Consider the following 23,751-nt stretch of genomic DNA (forward strand, 5'->3'; position numbering starts at 1 on the left):
ACATTTGGTGTTCAGCAAAGTAGACCATAAAATGCGAGAGTTTGCACACGAAACTTGCAATGGTTTGTGCGAACAGTTTGGATGGAATTAATTTTACACGTGTCTGCAATAGCGCCGCAACACCCTGCGTTTGCAATGTACGTGTTGGGCACAATTACAGTGGTATCCACATCTCACCCTCAGCACAAAAAAATATTCATGAGCATTGCACAAAAATGAATGCGGCACGTCACTTTCTACAAGTGCTCGAGTGTGGAAAAAGTGATTCTTTTTTGCAACAGGCTATTACAGTTACGGTGGGAGGAGAGTGAGAGATAAGGTGACGTAAAGAGATGTGAAAAAAGGGGGTATGCACCTGGTTATATATCTCTTGGGTGAGGGATATTCCTTGCTGAAGAGTGGGCACAAGACAGGGCAAGGGTCGAGGCAGGGCGGGGGGCAGGAGGAGAAGAAAAAAATAATAAAGAGACAAGACAACACCGCCGTAAACAACCATCCACACACACATAAAGCACAACCTCTGCAGATGACAGAAAATTTGAAAGAAAAAAAAAAAAAAAAAGGTATGTACGAAGATGAAAAAAGCAACGACAAAAGCAATGAAATGCGAGATCGCAGTTAAACTAGGCCTCGAGAGAGAAAGAGAGAGAGAGAGAAAGAAAAAAAATAAACTGTGGGCACTTGACGAAAAAGGGAGACGAAAAGCGTGCAGAAGGGAGCAGACGTGCAAAGTAGCTAAACTTATTAAACAAATCTGTTGGGCAAGTTGGTGCATTATGCTTGAAAAGGTAAAAAGCGCGACTTGGACAACGACAGTAGAGAAGGACGACGGGACAAGCGCTCACTTTCAACTAACATTTATTGAGGCATCGTCTCATATTTATACATGTACCAGGAGCATGCGCACTTTGGAACACTACGTAGAACGAATCAACCAGAGAACATAATCACAGTGACATTTTCAAAAATTCACACTCACTGTCACGCAAAAGAACCGAAGTATCACTGACGCATTTATCACCTTTCTGCTTAATATGGAACGCTTCTAACAGCTCTCTCGCCACGGAATTTTTACTCCTACCGAGAATCCTAATCTGGTCAAACAGAGGTCTGCACTCTTTCAAGGGACTGACAGGCCTACAGTCTTTGCAGTGTGCGGGTAAATGCGCACGCGTATCATTGTTAAGAGAAGAACTATGCTCGCGTGCCCGGTCATTCACACACCTGCCCGTCTGGCCGATGTAGGCCTCCCCGCATAAAAGCGGTATCTCGTAGACTACACCGACGTCACACGCCACAAAGCGCTTGGCATGCTTCTTTTCGCACTTTTTCGGTTTTTGCTTGCCGGAAATTTGCGCACACAGGCGGCCAAGTTTCTGTGGAGCAGAAAACACCACCGGCACTTGGTACCGTTCTGCCACTTTTTTCAGGTTGTGCGTAACCTTATGTATATAGGGCAGAACAACAGGCTTCACCTTAGGTTGTTCTGGCCGCCTCGCACCTACTTGGCCTTTGGCTTTCCGCAGCAAGGCTTCGGCAACACCCACCAAGACATAGCTTGGGTAGCCGACCGACAGAAGTCTCTTCAATTGAGAGTCAAAGCTCTCTTGAACAGCATGTGCACACGACTTCTTCAGTGCAGATTCTAAAACCAGAGACGCTATGGCCCTTTTGACAGTCTTTGAATGAGATGATGAAAAAGGCAGGAGCTGTTTACCCGCATTTACCCGCACACTGCAAAGACTGTAGGCCTGTCAGTCCCTTGAAAGAGTGCAGACCTCTGTTTGACCAGATTAGGATTCTCGGTAGGAGTAAAAATTCCGTGGCGAGAGAGCTGTTAGAAGCGTTCCATATTAAGCAGAAAGGTGATAAATGCGTCAGTGATACTTCGGTTCTTTTGCGTGACAGTGAGTGTGAATTTTTGAAAATGTCACTGTGATTATGTTCTCTGGTTGATTCGTTCTACGTAGTGTTCCAAAGTGCGCATGCTCCTGGTACATGTATAAATATGAGACGATGCCTCAATAAATGTTAGTTGAAAGTGAGCGCTTGTCCCGTCGTCCTTCTCTACTGTCGTTGTCCAAGTCGCGCTTTTTACCTTTTCTAGCTAAACTTACACACAGCACTTGCACTTTACACATCGTGCCGAACTCTGCCAAGGTTGCCATGCCAGAAATATTTAAGTCATTTTCTCAAGGTCTGACCACCAAGCAAAGAAAAATTCAAGGAAAAGTGGTGTTTATAATTAAGTGAAAAACAGGCCTTGTGTTACAGTGAGAGGTCGCCTTAAGCAAGCGCATAATCCCAGCAATTTTGACTGCTCATCACAACGAGTAAAGCCAATCAATGGTTCACAAACTGCCATGATCAGGCCTACTTTTTCCTAAGTACCATATTTCAAGTTTTTGTACTTTGCAGCTACGCATTTACACTGCTGCTGTGAATTAGCACAGGTAAATTTTACAGGCCTACACATGCAAGTACGAAAGAACAAGTCAGACACAAAGAAACAACAAGCGTTTGCCTGTGCTTAACTGTAATGGTAAACTAGCAGCCTCAAATGAACACCGTAAGAAGGAAACAACAAAAACATCCATACTCGGGGACAACTTAGAAATGACAGCAGAAGTTGCCCTGTGCCTCATCAGCGCAGCCGGCTGTTACTCCGTGCGGCGCAAGAAATGCCTTACTGCGAGTATTTTGAACATGGCACGAGTCATTTCCGTGCTGTCTGGCACTTAATCTGCTTTTAAATTCCTGCAGCAGCTGCAAAGAGACTAAATGTGAAAAAGAAGACGATGTTATGCATTGTGCGCAATCTCGTTTCAAAACATGCGCACGCTTTGGCATCCGGGTTCGTCGCTTTGGTGGAGTGATACACTACATGAGCCACTGCCATTCTTAACTCGCACCCGAGTAAACTTCGTGTAATAAAAATAAGGTAATGATGACACGCGATCAGAAATTTACTTATAAAGCTCCGTATGCACCTCCGCTCGTATCGCCATATGCAGGATATTCGTAAATTATGCCCTCTAAAGTCCGATTATTGCAAGAAAATTATGCGAGAATGGCCTGTGCAAAAATAAAAGTGACTGGCAAATTTGCCCAGCGAGCAATGCACTAGCAAATAATGTTTGAATCTACACCCACAGGACTCCAGCACTAAACCTTGGAGAGCAACTAGCACGATTTGGAGCACGCAAAAAGAATAGGCTGGGGAGCATTCACAAAGCATTCGGCAGGCTCAAGCATGGCAGGGGAACATGACAGCCCTGCCATAGGCCGCTTCCAGCATCAAGGCCACAACTGGACATCAGGCACGGCAGGGACCGACAGTGTCGCTGTTCGCCAATACGGTACACACACAGCACAGGTGGATGCACGCTTTTGCCTTACGCTGTGAAGAAATCCACAGCCTCACTTAACCAAACCGCAGCAACTCTCAACACGCTTCTAAATCCCTTCAATTAGTAATAAGCTACAACACCTGCTGGCTTTCCAATCACACTGGCAGGCTTAACTGTCGACAATCTTGCACTGATGAAGAAAGGAAGACCACACACATTTGCTATTTTAATTAACTAGGCTAGGCTCTTATCTGATCCTGTATTCATCTAGCAAAAGGGCTGGTGAAGCTTGCTGCTGATCATCTACCGATTTGCCAAAAATTTACGAGAGGCTTTGCAGGGCTTTTCTCGCTGGCATAACCCAGGACAGGCTTGTGAGATCGACTAGCTTAGCAGAATACTGTGAAAGGTCAAAAACCTTCTCGTGTGAAGACATTCATTAAATACCAGCATATTGCCCAGACACCACATACTATTAGCACTGCATGCTCCCTTGAAGTGATGGCTGGTCGGTTTTTCTTTTTTTAACTCGTGTTAGGGTCAGGTTGGCACAGTGTGGAAATTATGCTACTAACAGACGACACAAGTCATAATGCGAAACCTCGTTCAGCGAAACCTGCAAAGCCGTGTAACGGAACAACCCTTCTTGCACTGCCATAAAGCTGGCACCTAAATGCAGTGTCGAAGTTTGTCTGCGAGAAGAAAGGAGCCCACAGTTGGCAGCTAGCTTCACAAACAGGCAGCCGAGCACGATACAAAGAGGGGAGCAGGAGAGGGTCGGCCAGGAATTCAAATGCACAACCTGACGGCTCTGTTTCCATGCCCAAGCAGATATGCCAGGAGCAGAAACAATGCACAAACATAAGCGACAACAACAAGAACAGATGCCCCTCGCTGTCTGATTATGCGCATACTGATTTCATTACAAGGCGAAAGAGTACTGATTTGTATTGGTGCTGATTACAGGCTTCAGCCATGCTTACCAATGCTTTTTCCTATACACTTTTTTTGCATTTTCCTACATAAACATCAACAACTAGCACTTAAAGTGTGACGTAAATTGGTTACTACCCCAGTGTAAGAAGTACTAGGTGAAGACACTGTGCTCCGAAAAACGTCCAGATAACGCCCCATCAGCTGAGCAGGGCACGATCACTGGTACTGCTGTACGCTGGCATTGATTGACAAGGCCACTCAATTTTGGTACCATCATGTCACTTTGTACAAATTGCAGTGCTGCTTTCGTTTCAACGCAAATAATTCTCTGTGCATCGCACCCTCACATTTGATAAAAATGGGTGAACAGCTAGAGCCAGCGCGCTACTAGTAATTGGGTCTCGTCAAAACAACGTCAGGGGCTTTTTCATGAACAGGTTCTTTCTTTTCATTGACGAAATTTGCATAGAGTAACTTCCCAACCATACAACTAATTGCCCCTGGCAATTGGAAGTAACATACCATGTCTGACGCACCTATTCAAGCACCAGTACTTTGTAATATCGCTAGGTGGATCAGTATGATAAAGATAAGAACTTGTTATTTCTAGCAATTCTATTCGCTACACATGCAAGTAAAACCAGAGCCAATGGTGCCAGGTTTCTGCTGCGTACACTGGCAGGCCGAAATGACTTTGCTGCTCTCATAAAAGTCCCAACAGGAGAGACTGATACCTTGCCTTTCTGATGTGACAATAGATGGTAGTAAAAGATGTGCGCAGCTGAAATGAGACACTATCTTGTCGCTTTTGGCTGTCCAAAAAGCAGCGAGTATCGTCACTTGTACTTCTTACACCGTGGCACTACAGTCTATTTGGCAGTGACAGCAAGCCCGTTTCATTGTTGTGCAAGTGAAAGTCTTTTTCTTCAAGTAGCACTATTCTACGTTTCATGGTCATCAGCAGGCAAAGACACCCCGCTCCCAAGTTTCTAGCTCTGCAGCATAAAAAGACACCCAGAATGTAAAAATCACGTCAGCATGGCGTGCCTAGCTGCAGTAAAGTATCCAGTCACCCAAGAGATGAACTTCCCTCGCAATTGTGCACAAGCAGTGCTTGCCCAACAGCGCCAAAAACGTGCATTCAGTGCAGCTGAACATTGAACACTAATTGAACTTTTAGCACCACTGCTGAGGCTAATGGCACATCTTCTTGCGTGTTGAAAAGAGAATGTTGAAGACAAACAACCTCTCATATTCTTCACTTGATTCCTATGAATAACAGACCTCGCTATCTATCCCCAACCAGCCTTCCAGCTAACCACTAAAAGGTACATAAACAAGCAAATAAAATGTATACATGCAGATACTGATAGATAGCGCCAATGATTTCGTTCCCGAGACAACTGCTTCCAGTTTTTAATAATAAGCCAATCAATCAATTCACAGCAAAACCCAATCGCTTCATTCCCACTTAGGACCAAGTTTGACACAGCGCACTACCATTCCTGCCTGTCCTAAAGAAAAAAGCAACACTCGCTCAGTTGAACGGCCTTTTGGCCAAAACCAAACGATTAGGTTCAAATGGCGGTGGAACGAGGGATGGGGGAGGGTGAACCAGACACGAGGGAGGTCAACCCAGACCGTCCACGCACACGACATGCGACACTGGCAACTACGACTGTGAAAATGCCACGGCTGCTCCTCCTGTGGCTCTACCACAGCGGGAATGCAGCAGCAAATGCAAACGTGGCCCGTCACCTACGGGGGCACTCCCAGGGCAGTCCTGGGGAAGTGGGGCACTGGGGCACTACGTGACTCACGTGCAGCATGTGGTTGGAAAAGCTTCTTGCAAATAAAAGCAAAATGAAGAGGAAAAACCTAAACAAAATAATCTTGTTTTCAATTTTTCTCTCTCGCAAAGTTTTAGCCCGCATAAAGATAAGGCACTTATTTTAGAGAAGGTAATCAATACAGTGATTAAGTATGGACACTGAAATTAACTTCTATATGATTTCTGTAATATGATTCAAACATTACTGAAGTACCAATTCTGCTAGCTTTGATGCCTGGATAGATAAAATACACAGTAACTTGATTGACATACTTATAGAGTCAATTTGCCACTGCAGCGTTATTGCTATAACTCTTAAATTTTTTTTTTTTCAAGATTAAAACAATTTTTTTTGTAAAGCCAAGGTGTAACTCACGATTACAATCCGATCACTTGCTGTACACTAATTTTCCCAACTTTCCTTCGGTCATATCAGTTTCGACTAAGAATGGCTGTTTTCGCATGCACTACCGTAATTTCACATGCAGTGAAGTGAAACTCAAGATTACTCTCTTTTACCCACAACCGTAAGAATAGAAAAGGAGCCCGCTGCCCGTGTGGCCAGCCACTCACCTTCTTCTTGCGTTTGGTGAGCTTATCACCGGAGATGCCCATGGCACTCAGAATCTCAGCCATCTGCTTCGGGTTGATGCCGCAGTTGTTGGCAACGTTCTTTTGGCATCGCTTGTGCACGTTCATGTTGCATGCTGGACCGAAAAGCAACGGCACAAAAGGGAGTAAAATGAGCTCCCTTTTAAATCCCCACTGCACGTTAAAATAGGCTCCCTTTTGGATCCCCATTACTTGTTACTCCTAAAAGCAACATAAAATGGAGTAAAATGAACTCCCTTTCAGATCCCCATTGCCCAGTAAATCAAAAAGCAACAGTGCAGAAGGGTGCAAAATAATCTCCCTTTTCGATCCCCACTGCATCTTACACCTAAAAGCAACCCAACATAGGGTGTAAGATAAACTCCCCTTGGATTTATGTTACACCAGAAAGCAACAGTGCAGGAGTAAAAACTATACACTCCTTTCGGAGTCTGAAACATAATCATAATTGTGAGTAAAACTGAGTGTCCACAGTCATTGTGAAGAAAAGTTGGGCATAAAACAAGATTTTTTTCCCCAAGGGGCACCAAGAAAAGTCCTTGAGATTTCGTGTTCTTGTGAAAATCCCATCACTTAGTGGGCTTCGCTCTTCTGCCCTTTCGTAACTTCTTGCAACAATGTTTTTTGACAGAGACTTCATTGTTTACATTTTTTCAAAACCTTATGATAACAATAAAGATTGTTAAGTTTGGGGCTTGGATCGCCTAATGACTAAGACTGGCCTGCAATGTTTTTTTTTTTTCTTTCATTTACGTATAGAGGTGGGAAAAGCGCTACAGTAACAAGGACAAGTGAGTACACGGGACAAAGCGCTATCACTTGTCCTTGTTACTGTAGCGCTTTTCCCACCATGAACATGTACCAACACGCCCAACTCGCAGTTCTTCTGTACGTATAGATGCCCGTACTGAGTGTCTCCGGCCTAGAGGGGCCGAGGGGAGCAACGCACTACAGATGGAAGCACTTTCTTCGGGTTTTTTTTTGTTGTTGTTGTTGTCGTCATTCTCTGGGGCGGGGGGCGGACACCGCTTAGCGCTTTGGAGGTAACAGAGAATCGGTTGGCCCTAATTCTCGGAATCATGCGAGGGGCGAGTGCCGCACGGTCCCCTATTACGCGCGTTGAGTGTCCAGGCTCGGGCGCAGGACCGGAAGCGCAGCGGCCGGGTCATAAATCACTGCGTGGACTCGTCACGAAGACGCGGAATGTCAAAGTGATGGCGACGGCTTTTCTTGAAACTGTAATGCACTCTGGTTTGTTTTGAAATGGGTACTTTGGGGATGACCGAAAACAGAGAGACAACTGGACATAAATTCTCAAAACCGTTGGCCGCGGAAACGGGCATGGTGCGGCGGCGGCAACTTGGTAAACAAACGGCGTCACGCCGCAGGTGTCTGTTGGCACGTGGGGTTCGGGGCCCTTGTGGCCTCAAAGGGCCCTTTCGGGCCCTTTGAGGCCACTTCCGAAATCTGTGTTACAACGCTTCAGGCTTCGTTAGTTTGTCTTTTTTAGTCTCGCAGCTTCCGGTGCGAATTCTTTCTGAGTATTGACGTCTAGTTTGCGTGGAACGGGAAAGGAGTTTGGGACAAGGGGTGGGCCAATTTCTTAATTATTAGCTCCGCCTGTGGCGGCTGTGCGGCCAATCAATGCCCAGATATTTTCATTATGTGTCCTTCTCTGTCTCTTTGGGGCCGCCTTCCTTGGAGGCGTGGTTTTTTTTAATAAAAGCACGGTGTTTGTTGTAGAGGAGAGGGGAGAGCCCCGCTTGATGTGGACTCGTCTCGCGCTCTCCTCGAGCAATGGTACTGCGATGTCTGTTGTAACTTAGCTGTAAATATTGTAATAAAGTGTAAATTTTGTGGAGCAGACCGTCGTCAGCTACATGCCCTCGATCAACGAGCCATCTACATCTTCTTCAACACCGATCGATCGATCATCAGCTATTTCAACTAAGATGAACTCCTTGAGGGAGAAAAAAAGCTTGTCTACGACATAATTTTACTTCCTTTACTAAAAAAAAAGAACCAGAAATTGAGTAATGATTAAATGAAGTAAACTACTTCATGACACGCAATGGTAGAAACGCCTTTCAGACAGCACTGCACTACAGAAAAAATGTCATTACAGGGACAAAAGGAGAAAATAAGCACCCTGAACTTCTCAGCAGTTCACTACTACCCGTAGCAGTGTCATCAGTGCGACCTCAAAGCATCAAGGGGCTCTCATTGAAAGTCCTTCCATAGAACCATAATAGCAACTTCTTACACAACGTTCTTCAGTAGAGATCATGTAAGGTTCCAAATATCATCTGAAACTTACTTCTAGCTGCGGGAAACAAGCAAGGAAGCCCCCGTGCACAAATGAGAGCGCTGAAGTCGGGGGTTTGACAGAAGCCCACTCGGTCAGGTGACATGTTGCAGTAAAAACGGGGACACCGACCAAAAGAAGCTGTTAAAAACTTTGAAAACAACAAACAAGCGACATGCGACATTTCAGCTTCGCTACGGAAGTCTCGTTCATTATGGCCCATCGTGAACACGGCTTTTGTAGCGAAGCCAAAACATCTCTTGCTTGTTGTTTTTAAAGCTTTTTAACAGCTCGTTTTGGCCGGTGTCTCCGTTTTTACTGCAAATGGGAGCACAGTGTCTAAAGTGGTTACAGAGCTGCCCCCTCCCCCCCACAACTGCTGCAAACGTGACACTGCTCAGAGGAATTTGTGCCTTCCCCTCAACTACTAAGGCTTGAGGGGGTTTTGAAATGAAAAGAGGGCAGTGCAGCTACAACTGCTACTACATTTTAAGAACGCCTAGTTGCAAAAAAAGAAGGAGCACCAACATCTTTATTTACCCGCCCCATCATGCAGTAATGCACACTAGATGAAACAATACCAACCTATGGTCAGAGCGCCCGACCTGCAAATAAGCATTGCTTCACAACTAAATTGCACTAACGTTATCATAGGGTGAAGTTCTCAACACTCAACTCAAGAATATTGACCTGACTTAGCACTCAAACAAAATGGTTTAAGCTCAGTGACCAGCACCTTAGGTTCAAGCTCTAATTTATGGTTCAAACCTTTGGTTCCATGATTCAAGCTCTAGTACGACGAGCATCTCTCGTGACAGGTAGATGTGCGACCCACCTTCACACTGCAGGCCCTGCCGGAACAGGCCGTACAGCATGGAACCGCAGTGGTCGCAGAAGGTTGGCCGCTTGTAGTTGTGTACGACGAACCGGTGGGGGATGTTGATGTTGAACCGACTGCCCGCTGCCAACTGGGTCGACGAAAAAGAAAAAGCAGGAATGGCTGCGTTAACAAGGTGTCCCAGTTATACACAAGCTGGAAAAAATGCTTAAAGATGTAACAAAAAAAAAAAAAATCACTCCTCACGAGCTACTTCATGACCTGACTCCACACAGATGTAGGCGAATGGGTTTTGCATCAGCTATCATCGCTTGGGAAACCCCTTCAGTGGGCAGTTTTCTTTAAGTTTTGTTTAATAGAAAAACGGTTACTAACAAAAAGCATTCCAGATGACAGATTACATGGAAAGGCAGACGTACTTGGCCCTTCCACATTCGCCGCTTTTGGTGTCAGGAGTCAGTGACACTTCTATCATGTAATCACTGCCATAGCTGTCATTCCCCCTTAACAAAGCTGCAGTGGTAGAATGCTTTTCACCTTCCCTGCTCATCCATGCCTCAAATTCCAACAAGGCCGCACCCAGGTTCAACAAACACAAGTGGAAATGCTAGTCTGCCAGCAAACACTCTCCCGGACCTTTCATCTTTTCCCACCTGCCGATTTGAAATGGAACAGAAGTATCGCATTCAATGCACCACAGCTGTACCTTGGCTTTGAGGCATGCCGTAGTGGAGGGCTCCGGATTAATTTTGACCACCCGGGAATCTTTAATGTGCGCCAAAATGTCAACACACAAAGCGTTTTCACTTCCGCCATACAATTCAATGAATAATTGGAAGTTATTCTGAATAAAAAAAAACATCGAAGTGACCTCCATTTCTTGATAAAATCCAAAATTGTAAGCGCCAATACACCGCCACACTCTGCACTATTATCAGCAAGTTGGGCTCGGTAGGGTTCGGTTTGGTTGGGTACACTGAAAATTTTGAATTTTATCAAGAAATGGCGGTCACCTGGATGCTTTTTATTCAGAATAACTTTCAATTAACCAGTACAATGGGTTTTCGCTTGAGATTATCGAGCATTTCTTCCAATGAATTGCATGTAAAACCAGAAAAGCAGCCGCTGCAGCCAGGACAATACCTGCGTCCTTTGGCCTAGTAGTGGCAGGTAATTGAAATGAAAGTTCCCCCCCCCCCTTTTTTTTTCTTTTTCTAAATATGGTAGCCCAAGTCTGCGCCCTACCCCCCCACACCCAAAATGGCATGAGAACCCTGCGTACAAGACCCCATTTAGCAGTAAATACAGAGGTGCATCCTCAGCTGTACTTCTTGGTTAAAGGATTAACAGAACTGTATTTTCGATTCATCTTGTTACTACATCAATAATTCGAAGTCGCGTAATTGGAATTTTCAGTTCGTTGGGAGTGATGTGCTGGTCCTGGCAATTTTACATCCAATTCACTGGAAGAAATCGCTCAATAATTCGAAGCTAAACCCCATTGTATCGGTTAATTTGAAGTTATTTTGAATAAAGAGCGTCGAGGTGACTGTCCCTCGTCGACAAAATTTAAAATTTCAAGTGCCAAAACACTGGCGTGCTGTGCACTATGTTGGCACCATTGCAACTGGGGCGCAAACAGTCGATAAATTGGCTGGTCAGTTCGGACTAGCGCCAGAGCACGGATCTCTCTCTTTTCAGCTCCTCAGCCATTCTTTTTGTGTCAGCAGCTCACGTGGTGGGAACTTCAGGCTTCGACTTCAGTGATAAGTCTCAATAATCGGGGTAACTCGCATTGATGCTCAAATTGGCGATGGAGGTCCAGAATCTGAACCAAATCAAGAAGAGATGCGATGTGGACTAATGACAATGCTCTTATTGTGCTTCTCATTTAATTACAATTTCGGTTAATCCAATGGTTTTTGCGGTCCCCGTGGACTTCGTATTAATGAGAGCCCACTGTAACTAGCGCAGTTAAAGCATGAACATGGAGGAAATTGTTCAAGTTACAGAGCTACAAATTTTGTGAGGCCAGCACCTTTGCAGCCTAACTCTCTCTCGCGCTCTTTCTTTCTCTGTTAAGACGTGCACCTCAAACCTAGCTTCTTTCCAGCCACCTTTTCTCTGCACCTGCAACCGGAAACTCTCTGGCTGAATTCAAAGATGATGGTTCTAATGAGGGTTGTACATTTATACTTCCCCACTCAATGTGCAGCTATCTTTACAGCTTAACGACTGGCTGAATTTAGCAGAAAAAAAATAGAGACACAGAGAGGAGAAAAGCACTGACGCTCAATGCAGTCCGAAATTCTTCCAGCTATAGAACAAATATTTCAGATGGTATCTCAAAGTTGCCAAAAAGAGGGCCGCCATGGTTTTGGTCAGGAAGTAGGGGAAGACCACTGACTCGATAGAGGGACAAAATCAGAAAATTCGGGGGTAATGAACCGACAGAGGCAGTTGGAGAACACGGCAGAGGCGTTCGTTCTGCAGTGGACACAACAAAATAGGATGATGGTGGTGACGATGCTCACCTCGTCGTTGGTGCTGTCCTTCATGCCGGGGCATTTGGTGACCACAAACTCGTGGCACCGCTTGTGAACTACACATGTGCACACTGTAGGGAACAGAAGAAGAAACGCGTCACGCGTGAGCCCAACATGGCTAGTCTCCACTTGGCTGAAAACTGGCCTATGCAACAGGAATGTTTTTGATTTGGGAAGAAGAAAAAAAAAAGAGGGGGGGGGGGGGGCTTGATGAAAAACCAGTTTGGACACGGACAAATTTCCTTGGATATGCCACCTAGACCGAAACTTTTGTTTTTATTGGCTGTAAAATTTGTCGCATGTTATTTAATGTGACACCGCAAGTACTGGGAGCATGTGACAAATTTTGGAGCCAATCCTAAAAGGTCTCTGGTCAACACAAGAAACTCGTGAAATCCCGGAGTTCGAGAATAGCTCAGCATGCCATAAAATCCCTTTCCCTCAAGATAATAAATTAATGCATTTACATTTAATGAAGAAAAATAAAAGAAGACAAGTGCTTACAGCAATGACTAGACTGATTTACAATTGGACACTCATCTGTACAGGCAACCTCCTGTGCATTCAAAAAGAGTAAGAATATCAGCAGTCTTCCTTTTTCTTGTGCTCGTTGCACGACAAGATTAACTGCCTTGTAAAAAAAGATACAGCTTCCATCAAACCAGATAGCAACAAAATACCAAGATAACTTGCCTTTGAAAGTAAGCACAAGTAAGAAAGAAAGAAAGAAAGAAAGAAAGAAAGAAAGAAAGAAAAAATGTTCTGGGAAGAAGCGGGAACTTGCCTTGACATTGGTACCCTTGTTTCCCTAGGCCCCTAGAAACAGAGAAGAGATAGAAAATGCAAAGTCATTGAGAACTCATTAGCGTCATTAAAGATTTAAATCACTCGCACAGACCTGAACAACCATGGAGAGAGACTTAAAGGAGTATGTACTCACACCAAATTTGTATGCTCCCTTTTATTGCTTTTATTGATGCTTCATGGCTTGGCAAACCCAAAGCAGCATTCTAAATACTGGAGTGTGTAATAATTATTTACACAGAACTGCCTGAAAATCACCAGTTGCAGTTTCGTCATACGCCCGAAGGGTGTGTATGACGGAACTGCTCCATGACCTCCCCGTCTTGTGCGGACTTCAACTGACTGATTGTAGGGTTTAACATGCCGACACAATGCAGGCAATGAGGCGTGCCATAGTGGAGGGCTTCGGATTAGTTTTGACCCCCTGGGGATTTCTAACATGCGCTGAAATCTTGTACACATGGGCGTTTTTGCTTTTCGCCTCCATCTGCAGAAAAGCAGCCCCCGTGGCCGGGAATCAAACCTGCGTCCTCGTGCTCAGCAGCACAACGCCTTAGACACTGAGCCACCGCGGCGGGTTTTCTTTTTTTTTTTTTTTTCTGTTTGTGGATTTCAAAACATTGCGGAGGACAGTGGAGGTGTTTCGACTGAGCAGCTGAGCTACAAGAAAGGCATTTAGGCGTACCATCGCAGTGGATATGTGATGACCGCTTGCAACAAAAGGCCTGACGGTGATTTCTACTGTGATGCTAGGCTGCACTGTCAGCTCCTTTCCCGCATGCGGAGCATTGTGTCTGGGGATCAGTTAACAAATGCGCCAGTGCCTAGACGCCACTCGCTAGGCCACATCTGTGAAGTGACGTCAGAAGTTTCTGCCAAACGTTGGAGGCACACGGCTATGTCACCTTCTTTTCTCAACCATAGAGTGATAACACACCGACGTCCGTATGCTGTGCGCAGCTCTGCGTGCTGTTCCATCAGCGCGATAGATCAAAGTAAATTACGTTCAACTTGTGACAGGCCTTTCATATGTCTGCCAGGACATTCTGTTCAGTCAAGGAAGTGAACTGTGTAATCATATTAATACCAAAAATTGGTGTCAATGCCCCTTTAAATGCGCATAATAAATTTTAACACAATTAGAATTTTTACCAGGTAAAATTTTTTAAATCAAAAAGCCTAGAGCCACCGAACTGCCGTTTTGGCAGATGGGGCCTCCAAGTATGACTTTTTTTTTTTATCCTTACCGGTTTTATGGCACATTGTTCATATCGGGAAATCCTGCGGAGGCCATCACAACTTAGAGCTACACAGTTAACTGTTTCCTTTTCAAACTGGACTGAGGTTTCAGACATGTGTAGCAGAAAGCAACATCCTTTTGGCCTCAACGGAGTAAGCACTGTTTGAAAAATTTTTTTAAATTCGCTCAAAGTTCAACTAAGAAGACATTTAGAGCCAAAAACGTTTCTGACTTGAAATTCAGACTGTAAACAAAAAGAATGAAGCAACTTTGAGTACCCAATTAAAAAGGGGAACATTTAGAAATTACTGTAGTTACCATAGGGCAAGCCCTCTAAAGGAATGAACAGTAGGTAGGCTATTTGTCACTGAAGAGAATGGCGCACCACCATGTGTCGTGTACATCCCTGGCATAACGGTGGTCCCTTTAAGGCATGGAAAAGAAGACGAAGAAGAAGAAAAAGGAGGAGGAGGAGGAGAGACGGACGTGGGGGTGTGGTGCTCATGCTCCTCACCAGATGAACTCGCGGCAGTGTGAGCAGAAGGTGGGCTGCCTGAGGATGGTGGCCATGAACTTGTGCCCGTTGACCTGGTGCACCCGGCGCCGCATGGCCCCCCGGCGCCGGTTGAGCCCCTGCCGCTGCTTGAACTCCCTCGGGGGCTTCTCCGCCACCACATTCTCCGCTGCGATTGAGTGCATCATATGAACAACAGGGAGGGGCACAGTGCTGCACCTTGGAGAACACCACCAACACTCCTCTTCCCTTTTCCCTCAAACTTCACGCATGATGATGGGAATTCACAAACGTGGTTTTGAGCAAGTGCGTGCTGTAGCAAGTTGCAGGGTGTCAGATGCCCCTCTGCACCTTGGTGTTTTTTTAGCTACCCTCCTTTTGGGGGCACTTGGGTCTTGGGGAATGAAAACTTCCTGAAAAAGGCATTGTTTTAAGTATCATTTTTCTCTTGGTTTGCAGAGTTTTTCCTCCGAAAATTCAGCACTTGGACAGAACCAGGTACTTGTAAAAGCTGTACAGGCTCAATCGTGATGAGATTATGATGCCAAAATATCAATTTTTCCATAATTCCTCGCTTCTACACCACGAGCAGTACCGCAGCGACAGGAAATTCTCAAGAGGTACATCCCAGCATGTAGTGCAGCTAGGAAGATCATTTGCTTTGCAGCATGAAGCTAAATGTGTAAAGCTTGCAATAAAAGGAAACCAATTTTGCATTTCAAGTTTCAATAATTTTTTAATTAGTGTGATTTTTAATTGGTTAGCAGAAGTACTCCATAACTAGAGGTTAGAATTGATATAAGCTGACATGTGGTTTCCATACAAAAATAGTGCTTCCAACATCGCATTCTTTACAACTTCTAATATCTATTCATGCCTTGCTGGTAATTTTTATTGAACAGTATTTTTTCTATTGTTCTCAAGAGCAATCAAGAATTATGTCAGAAAATAATTATTTTACATCAAAACTATTTGGACATTTGAAATCAGCTAAGAAAATGAACAAGCCCATGAAGTTTCCCCAAAACTGGTTGGAAAACAACCAAAAAAGTTCCCAAGACGAGTGTGCCCCCTAAAGCCCTCCACGGTGCCAAATTTCTTAGTCTTTCTGAAGCATCTCAAAAATAAAAATGAAGGAAGCTCACGCTAATGCGCAAGACTTGAAGGTAGCGAAGCTGTACACAACCTTCACGACCGTCACGAAGGTTTAAAAATGTGAGAAACAGCGCTATCCTCCTCCCTTGCTATCTGTATTTTCCTTTTTCCCTTTCCATTGCTGGGCAGATGTGTATATAAGCCGCCTGCAAGCAATAAAACCTGGTTGTGAGTCAGCGCCGCGTGTTTGTCGTCTAATCTACGTCCTGTCCTTTAGCGCTGTTTCTCAGATTTTTAAACATGCACCAACCAGCCCACTTGCTCCCCGTTCTAAGATACGAAGGTTTAAGTGCACAAGTGCAGCCCATTTGCCTCGTCTTCGCCGCCGCAACGACCTTTACTCCATCATTGGTGCTGTGAGTGTAAGCTCCCCTCAGTTTTTCGGAAGTGATAATCATTGCACATCACCTTGTACGCTATGATGTGTCTTTCTCGTTCCGAGCAAGAGTTGCCACGCTTACGGCAAACGCTGGAGTTTCATTTTTTGCCCAATCTCGTCCACTCTCCTTAAGTGGGCATGCTTAGCAAGTTGACAAACGCGTGCCGGGGAGCCAGGGCAGTTGCCGCGAGGCATGCACACTCGAGTGCTCACGATACAGATGGCTTGGCCAGGATGCATTTTTGCTAGCCCAGACACAGAATGCACAGGGCCCCATACACCAAAGACAGAGTGTTCAGAAACTTGTAGGCCAGCAGCATCTAAGCAGAGCAGGAGTGGTGCGCAAAAGAAAAGGCTATAATTTAAAAGAAAAACCTCGTTTCCGCCTGGTCTCAACTTGGTTAACAAGCTAGCCGTCCTTACACTACAAACGTGTCAATGACTTGTCCTGGACTTGCATATGCGATGGGTGTCACCGATAGGGACTGGGGAGGGGATATGGGTACTACTTGGTGCCAAACCCATACCTTTTTCCCAAGCTTCAATATCACACAGAGGAAGAAAGGAAAAAAAAAAAAAAAAACTTTTTACGCACCACCTGGCATAGTTTTTGTTGGAAAGGGTTGGAAACGAGTCCCACTAAGCACACCTCTGCAGGCTTCCAATTCTAAGTGTTGAGAACAATCCCTTGAAGCTTAACTCTTTCGCTACCGCGCCTATCAAAATCGATCAATTTGATCAATACTTTTGGGAGGGCCTTTTCATAGCGTTCCAGGCGTTTCTCGAACAAGTAAAGCTGTTTGGAGTTAGATCAGAAAATGGCCTTTCAAAATCAGTTTTGTTTTCATTTTTGCAACAGAAACGTGATTTTTGACACGCTTTTGAATCACCTGGGTGTGGAAAAGGGGCGTGGTCATCGCGCGTCACTGCTAACAACGAACAATGCGTGCAACTCGTAATTATTCTGCACCAGCGCTTGTTTTTTGCAATCAGGGCGTGAATGGGGAACTAGCAAACGATTTTCAATCGTCAGGTTTGCGCTCTGACAGTAATAATCCCAGAAATCGGCTGAAAATGTCAAGCAGTGCCTGGTTGCAAAGCTACTTTATGATTTTAGGCAGTTTCATTCCCTTTGCGCACGTTGTTCTAAGTTCTGTGGTAGTTCTACTTACCCCAGGACCATTCGCAAACAGTTTACAACAGTTTCGGTTTCGTTTCTGCATCGCGAAATTCATATTTAGCGCTACTACGCAGTTGCCCAACTTCAAGGCTACCTGCCATGGTGCCTGGAGCGTCCGCGACTGATCCTCGAACAAAGCACGGCGCTCCTGATTTCTCCCACCCTAACCCGATGTCTGCGATAAGAACTTCAGATGCAAGTCAAAAGATCACACCCAGTCGCCAGATATCTGTTCCGCCAAGGACAGCGCTTCAAACCGGCCTTACACTGCCAGCTGTTCGCCTTCCAGTTTCGTTTCCATGCGAGGGTATATCCGGGTGTCTAATGTTGCTGCTTAGTTGAACTGTCTATTCGGACGGAATCTCCGATAAGTTTTTGTACTGTTTCATTTGAAAAATGTCAGGTAGCGCTGCAATAGAGGAGGCTCGTTGTGCTGATCTTTTTTATCGCGCAACTGCTACTTGGCCAAAGATCGCAGGGCACGATTCTAGCTCATCGTACCTCAGTTTTGCGAGCAAGGCTACAATTGCGACTAAGAAGATGATAATAAAGCTCAGCTTTATATTTTGAGACATAACTGACCGTGAACGACAACAAGCATCAGCCACGGCGTTCCGTTTTCAACTTCTTGCATGTTTTTTTCCACATCGCGTGCTTGTCCCAAATATTGTGCTCGCTGTAAATGCAAAGTCAGCCATTGACAATATGTTTTTACGTTATGTGGGGGCAAATTGGTGCCTCTGATAATGACAAACCGCCAGATTTATTCCACGAAACCACCCGAAATTGCACATTTTGAATTGGAGGTTGGGCTTCACCGCATGACACAAGCACCGTGCATGCTAACACTTTTTTTTATATCTGACAAACTGTTCCGCGCAAGTCGATATTTTTTCTAGGGCGTGTTTTTGAAATGTTTTCCTACAAAATGTATATTCTAATTTTTTTCTACTACCGGTGGTTTGATATCCTTTTATACTGTTTGATATCCTTTTATACTGTTTGATAAAAGGTTTGATATCCTTTTATACCGGTGAACTCCTTTTTTATCATTTTTTTCGACAACTTGACAAAAATTTTGATTTTGATATTTTTTTACAACTATGATATAAAAAAAACCTTTAAAAAACTGGTGTTATTGAAAATGCCGTTAAATATTTTGCATTTCGTGTTCCTGCAATTAGTACCTAACCAATTTTTTAGCAGGAAAAAAATGTTTTCTTGGACCCCTAAAATTAGTCGATTTTCCGGCGGTAGTGAAAGAGTTAAAAGTCTTTTTAAAAGCCCCGCAAAGCTGCATTTCAAGAGGCTTGGTGCCATAGAAGGACGCAAGAAAGCTCCACCAAATTTCTTCATTTAATTTGGTGCACCCGCACTTTTTAAAGCCCCCAACAAGAATGCATCACCCACTGCCTGAGGAGCACAACTCTTGGCTGCTTGCATGACTTACTGCAGAGTTGTTTCCACCCCTTGAAAACGTTGGAGCTCACTTAATGTCAACACGGCGGCCACCGACACCGCCCACTTTTGTTTCTGTGCCTTTTTGCGGTGCCCTTCCCAACTTCAAAGCGCTCGGACTTCACAAAAACAGAGTCGGGCTTCACAGGAGCAAAACAATCCATCATGCAGCCAGTGTGCCACGGCTGTGTCGCCTGACAGGCTCTTGACATTTCAGCGCGAAACCCACTTGCTTTAATCTTAATCACACGGCAATGCAACACAATGCACACGTGCCTTTTAAAGCACGGTTTTTTTATCTTCAGGGCAGCGCCTAAACACAGATTGAGGAAAGACAGACGGGGGGAAGACAAGCCAACAAGTGCTACAGTGTATCACTGCAAAAAGGAACAGAGCTCGTGTGCGCTTGCACGGTCACTGTGACCACGAAACGCAAAAGTTGTTCAAATAAAACTCCAGTCAAAAGTTCAGGGGAAAGACTCAAATTGGAGCAAGCCACTCCCGGATTTAAAAAAGAAAAAAGCACACCCAAATATAGCCCTATGGCTACGAAGAAAGCTTGGGTCACTTAAACTTTGCAAATGAATGGATATTCCCCCTGGTACCGTGTTCAAACCCATGACTACCGCAGTTTCTCTACCAGCTGAGCCAGCCAGGAAGCTAGCCGCTTGCAAATTAACCTACAGCTCAAAGTGATGGACAGTTGCTGGTCCCATGTTTAGAATAATCCCTAAACTTGAAGCAAGTGCACTGCCAAGAAAAAAATCCTCAACCATCACCCAAACAGCCAAAAAGTCAGAAGAGTTCTAGAATGTGCACTGCTGTAAGTAAACAAAGTCCCCAGAACACCACTAAACAAAACTGACTAGAGAAGAGAACAACACAGATCAACAGCCAACACTTACAGGGCTCTCTCTTCAGTGCTAGATGTGCTAGAAAAAATAAAAAAAGAGGGGGTAACCAGTTCAGACTGGTTCAGACATGCCATGCACAAGCAGAACAAAAGATCCTGGGCTAGTGTAGCCTTTGATCTTTTCACAATGCCAGAAGAAATAATTACCCAGTTCTTTAATGGTATCAAAAGTCATAGGACATCGCTAAAAATAATAAGGTTCTATTGTTTACTGCAGTTATTATCAGGATGGATTACAACAGGTAAACAACCCCCCCCCCCCCCCCCATACGGAAACTAACAGGCATGGAGCAACATCTTTTCAATGTACACTTAATGGTAAAAGCACATCATGTACGCATGCATTACATTTTTTTTTCTTTATCAGAAAAATATCTGCTGCCCACAACTTTGCCAATCACCCCTCTGTCACACTGCAACTCTAATGTCATTCAAAATGAACGACATTTTAAGCTGGCAATGACATTCAGTTTGGCCATGCTGGTCTACAGACGAAAGAAATGTCTTAGAAAAAGATAGCAATGACGATCAGCCAATTCACAGAATTGCAAGGTAATAGTGTAAGTGCATCTGTGTAGTTTTTATATTTCTAAATTTTTTTAAATACAAAACAAATCAAGCTTTTTTTTAGACAGAAAAAGTGTATTACTGTTATAGGCAACATATGTAGACATCCCAAGTCAAGACAAGTAAACAACCAATCCACAGCAGGCATGGCAGTTTTGTTGAGGTGTTTTCTGCCCATTCTGTGTGAAAACAACATGCAGGAAAAACAGTGATTTATTAATAGCTTTCAGACACAGTAAGCTTACGTTTATTACTGAAATTCCTTCTTTAGTGACAGGTTACTTCTGTTGAGGCTACTCAGAGTGCGGAAGCTAAAGCGAATGTGTTCCCGAAACTCATCTGATCGCCGAATGTCATTAGGTATTCCCGTGCAGCACCAAACTAATTACATCCACAGCTAATGTCATATGCTCTCAACATCATTAGAATTGCTGTGTAACAGGAGCACTAGCCACTGGGTGCTTTCATGAGAGAGAGGACAGGCGTGTCCAGTCGACATTTTTAATTTTGACGAAAATTTTACATATGGCTCATTGTCAACAGGAGCTCTATATAGCTCCTGTGTAAAAAAAACATTTTGCCTTTCTCAAAAAAATTTTCCAAAGTCAGCTCGGGTCACTGGCGCTTTGAGCGGCTCGCGGAAAACTTGACACTTCTGCCACTGTAAAACAAATACTACTGCAGCCATCGCCTTAGTTCTTTTTATGTAAGGACTTTGCAAGCTCTCAAATGATTAACGTATTCGTGCTTGGCTTGCAGAGCGAATTCCGTTTAATAAAAATTCCCAAATTGGAAAAAGTTTGGAAAATTGCCCAAATGTGGGGCTTTTTTTTTTTCTAGAAATCTAAACAAGCTAGGTAGATAAACTTTTTTAGTGCTACTCTTCTATCCTTGTTCAATAGTTGTGCCAATTTTAGTTTATGTGGTCAAGATGGTTCGATTTGAATTTTATGGTTCAATTTGAAAAAGCTCACTGTAGTGCAGCTAGGCAATGCATTTTGGTATAGTATTTCGAAAGCCAATTAAAAAAAAAAGGCCATCTTCGATTTTTTTTTTGCAAACTTCCACAAATTAAAGCCAAGGTTGCTCTCTATCACCTACATTAAAAACACGTTGCACTATTTTAGTTGTATTTCAGCTACAAAGTGCCAAATATGGCCTTGTCAGCAGTATCGCGTTGACATAGTCAAACGGTTTGTAAGAAACTTATGACCGCAACGTAGGGCGAGAAATGGCCTTTACAAAAGAAAATCATTAAACAAACACTGCAGTGAGCAGGCTTTGTTGAAATTAAGCATGAACAAAGTACCCAGAATTTTAACGAGTCGTAGAAAAGCACCCCAAGTGGATTGTTAAAGTTAGCACATTTGCTCTTCCGGATGCATCTCTTTATGCGATTCCAAGCACAGTGCAGCCAAGACCTGCCATTGGTTGAGTGCAAATCTCATGTTGTGTGCAGCATCCCACTGAACTGCAAAAAACGTTACATAAACCAGACGGGCCGTTGCATGAACGACCACTTGCACGAACATGCCAATGCGCTCAGTGGGTCTGTTGGCAACCACCTCGCTGCGCATTGCAAAAGCTGTGGCTGCACGCCGTTGTTTGAAAAATGCAGCACCTTGGGCCGACATCGGGAGCAGAAGGCACGCGAGATTTTCGAGGCGTTTTGAATTGTTCAGCACGGTGATGACTGTGGTAGTACAGCGAATGTCTTGCTCATCGAGAAGGAGATTCGCTATCTGAAAACTTGACGCGTGTCCCGTCCCCACTGCTGTGCGTTTTTAGGGATCAATTTGGTGCGGTGCCCCGATGCAGCAAATCATTTGGTTGTTAGTAAACGCATGCCTTTGCCTCGTCTGCACTTCGTCCCGTCTGTTGCGCAGCCCCTAACCTATGCACTGCTCACTGTTTTTGTGTGCACGCTGTGCAGGCCCACTCGCGTGTGCAGAGATGGTGAGATGAGCCTCGGACCTCTCGGGAGCAAACGAGAGGACCAAGCTGAGGCTACCTTGCAGCATCGGGGCAAGTGTTCCGGCAGAAATAAACGAGTACGACTAAAGCTCTAAGTTGGGCGAGTTGGTTACTAACTAAGCAATTCATCGCACCAGCAAACATCAACACGGGGACAAAGCTAAAATGTCTAAATGTACAGAACGGCACATGGGTGCTATTCCTGAAGCTTGAAAAGAGCACAAATACCGGATAAGACAACTGAAATACATATACTTCAAACATAGGGTAATTTGCACTGTTGGTTGCAAGCCAAACACAACTACGTTAAATCATTTGAGAGTTTGCAAAGTCCTTGCATAAAAAGAACTAGGGCTATGATGGCGGCAATAGTTTTTGTTTTACAGTGGCGGGAGTTTCAAATTTCTCGCGAGCCGCTCAAAGCGCCAGTGACCCGAGCCGACTTTGGGAATTTTTTTGAGAAAGGGAAAATTTTTTTTACCACAAAATAACTTCACATGTTTTTCTCTGTGCACAAAGAGCTATATACAAAATTTTCATCAAAACGAAAGATGTCGACCGGACACGCCTGTCCAATCTCGCGAAAACACCCCACTGTCTCACATGAAGCACAATTATTACCTCAAACTTGCGAAACTTCCACAAATCGCCTTTTAGGCACGCACTCTGCCTGTTAAAGTGTCTTTCTCTGCATAACTTCAAAGAACTGCACCTGCACCTATCAGAAATTCATGCTAAAGCAGCAGCTTAATTCACATACCCCCAGCTCATGAACGGCTTCCAACTTTACGGTGTTTTATTACGGGGGAGAATGCAGCTGCGTTCTGGAATTACGACCGCAATGAAATGGATGTGATTGATACCGCCCTAAGCTCGACAATCGGACTGAAAAATGAGAGGCAGTAATTAAGCGCAATCCACATGCCCCCCCCCCGCACACACGGCACTTTAATTGGCATTTTATTATTGTGTTATGGTAGTCAATTCTTTCCAGAATGATTTCTTCAGACAGAGAACAGGAAAGGCTTCCAGTCACATCAGTAGCCTCCGACAAAGGCTACAGAAGCATTAAAATATGATACATGCCTCTCTCTACATAACTATTTTGATTATGGTAATCAATAACTTTGGACACCAGAAACTTTGGAC

The 23,751-nt window shown here is 44.4% G+C and overlaps 1 protein-coding gene across 4 annotated transcripts in view; it reads right to left on the reverse strand.

Annotated features, from left to right (window-relative positions):
- Pkc98e (Protein kinase C) overlaps window positions 1-23,751 on the reverse strand; it is a 54,794-nt gene that overhangs the window by 21,641 nt on the left and 9,402 nt on the right. The window contains exons 3-9 of one of the 4 annotated variants that reach the window (XM_077681543.1): window positions 20,054-20,080; window positions 14,977-15,145; window positions 13,203-13,234; window positions 12,407-12,489; window positions 9,870-10,002; window positions 6,691-6,824; window positions 356-391 (exon numbers count right to left, since the gene is read on the reverse strand). In XM_077681543.1, coding sequence (XP_077537669.1) covers window positions 356-391; window positions 6,691-6,824; window positions 9,870-10,002; window positions 12,407-12,489; window positions 13,203-13,234; window positions 14,977-15,145; window positions 20,054-20,080 — 614 coding nt within the window. The remainder of the gene's footprint in view (window positions 1-355; window positions 392-6,690; window positions 6,825-9,869; window positions 10,003-12,406; window positions 12,490-13,202; window positions 13,235-14,976; window positions 15,146-20,053; window positions 20,081-23,751) is intronic. The other 3 variants (XM_077681546.1, XM_077681544.1, XM_077681547.1) reach the window with 3 other exon arrangements.

Source organism: Haemaphysalis longicornis, unplaced genomic scaffold, assembly GCF_048455015.1.
Source record: "Haemaphysalis longicornis isolate Haplotype H1 unplaced genomic scaffold, Haemaphysalis longicornis Haplotype H1 scaffold_8, whole genome shotgun sequence".
Lineage (NCBI taxonomy): Eukaryota > Metazoa > Arthropoda > Arachnida > Ixodida > Ixodidae > Haemaphysalis > Haemaphysalis longicornis.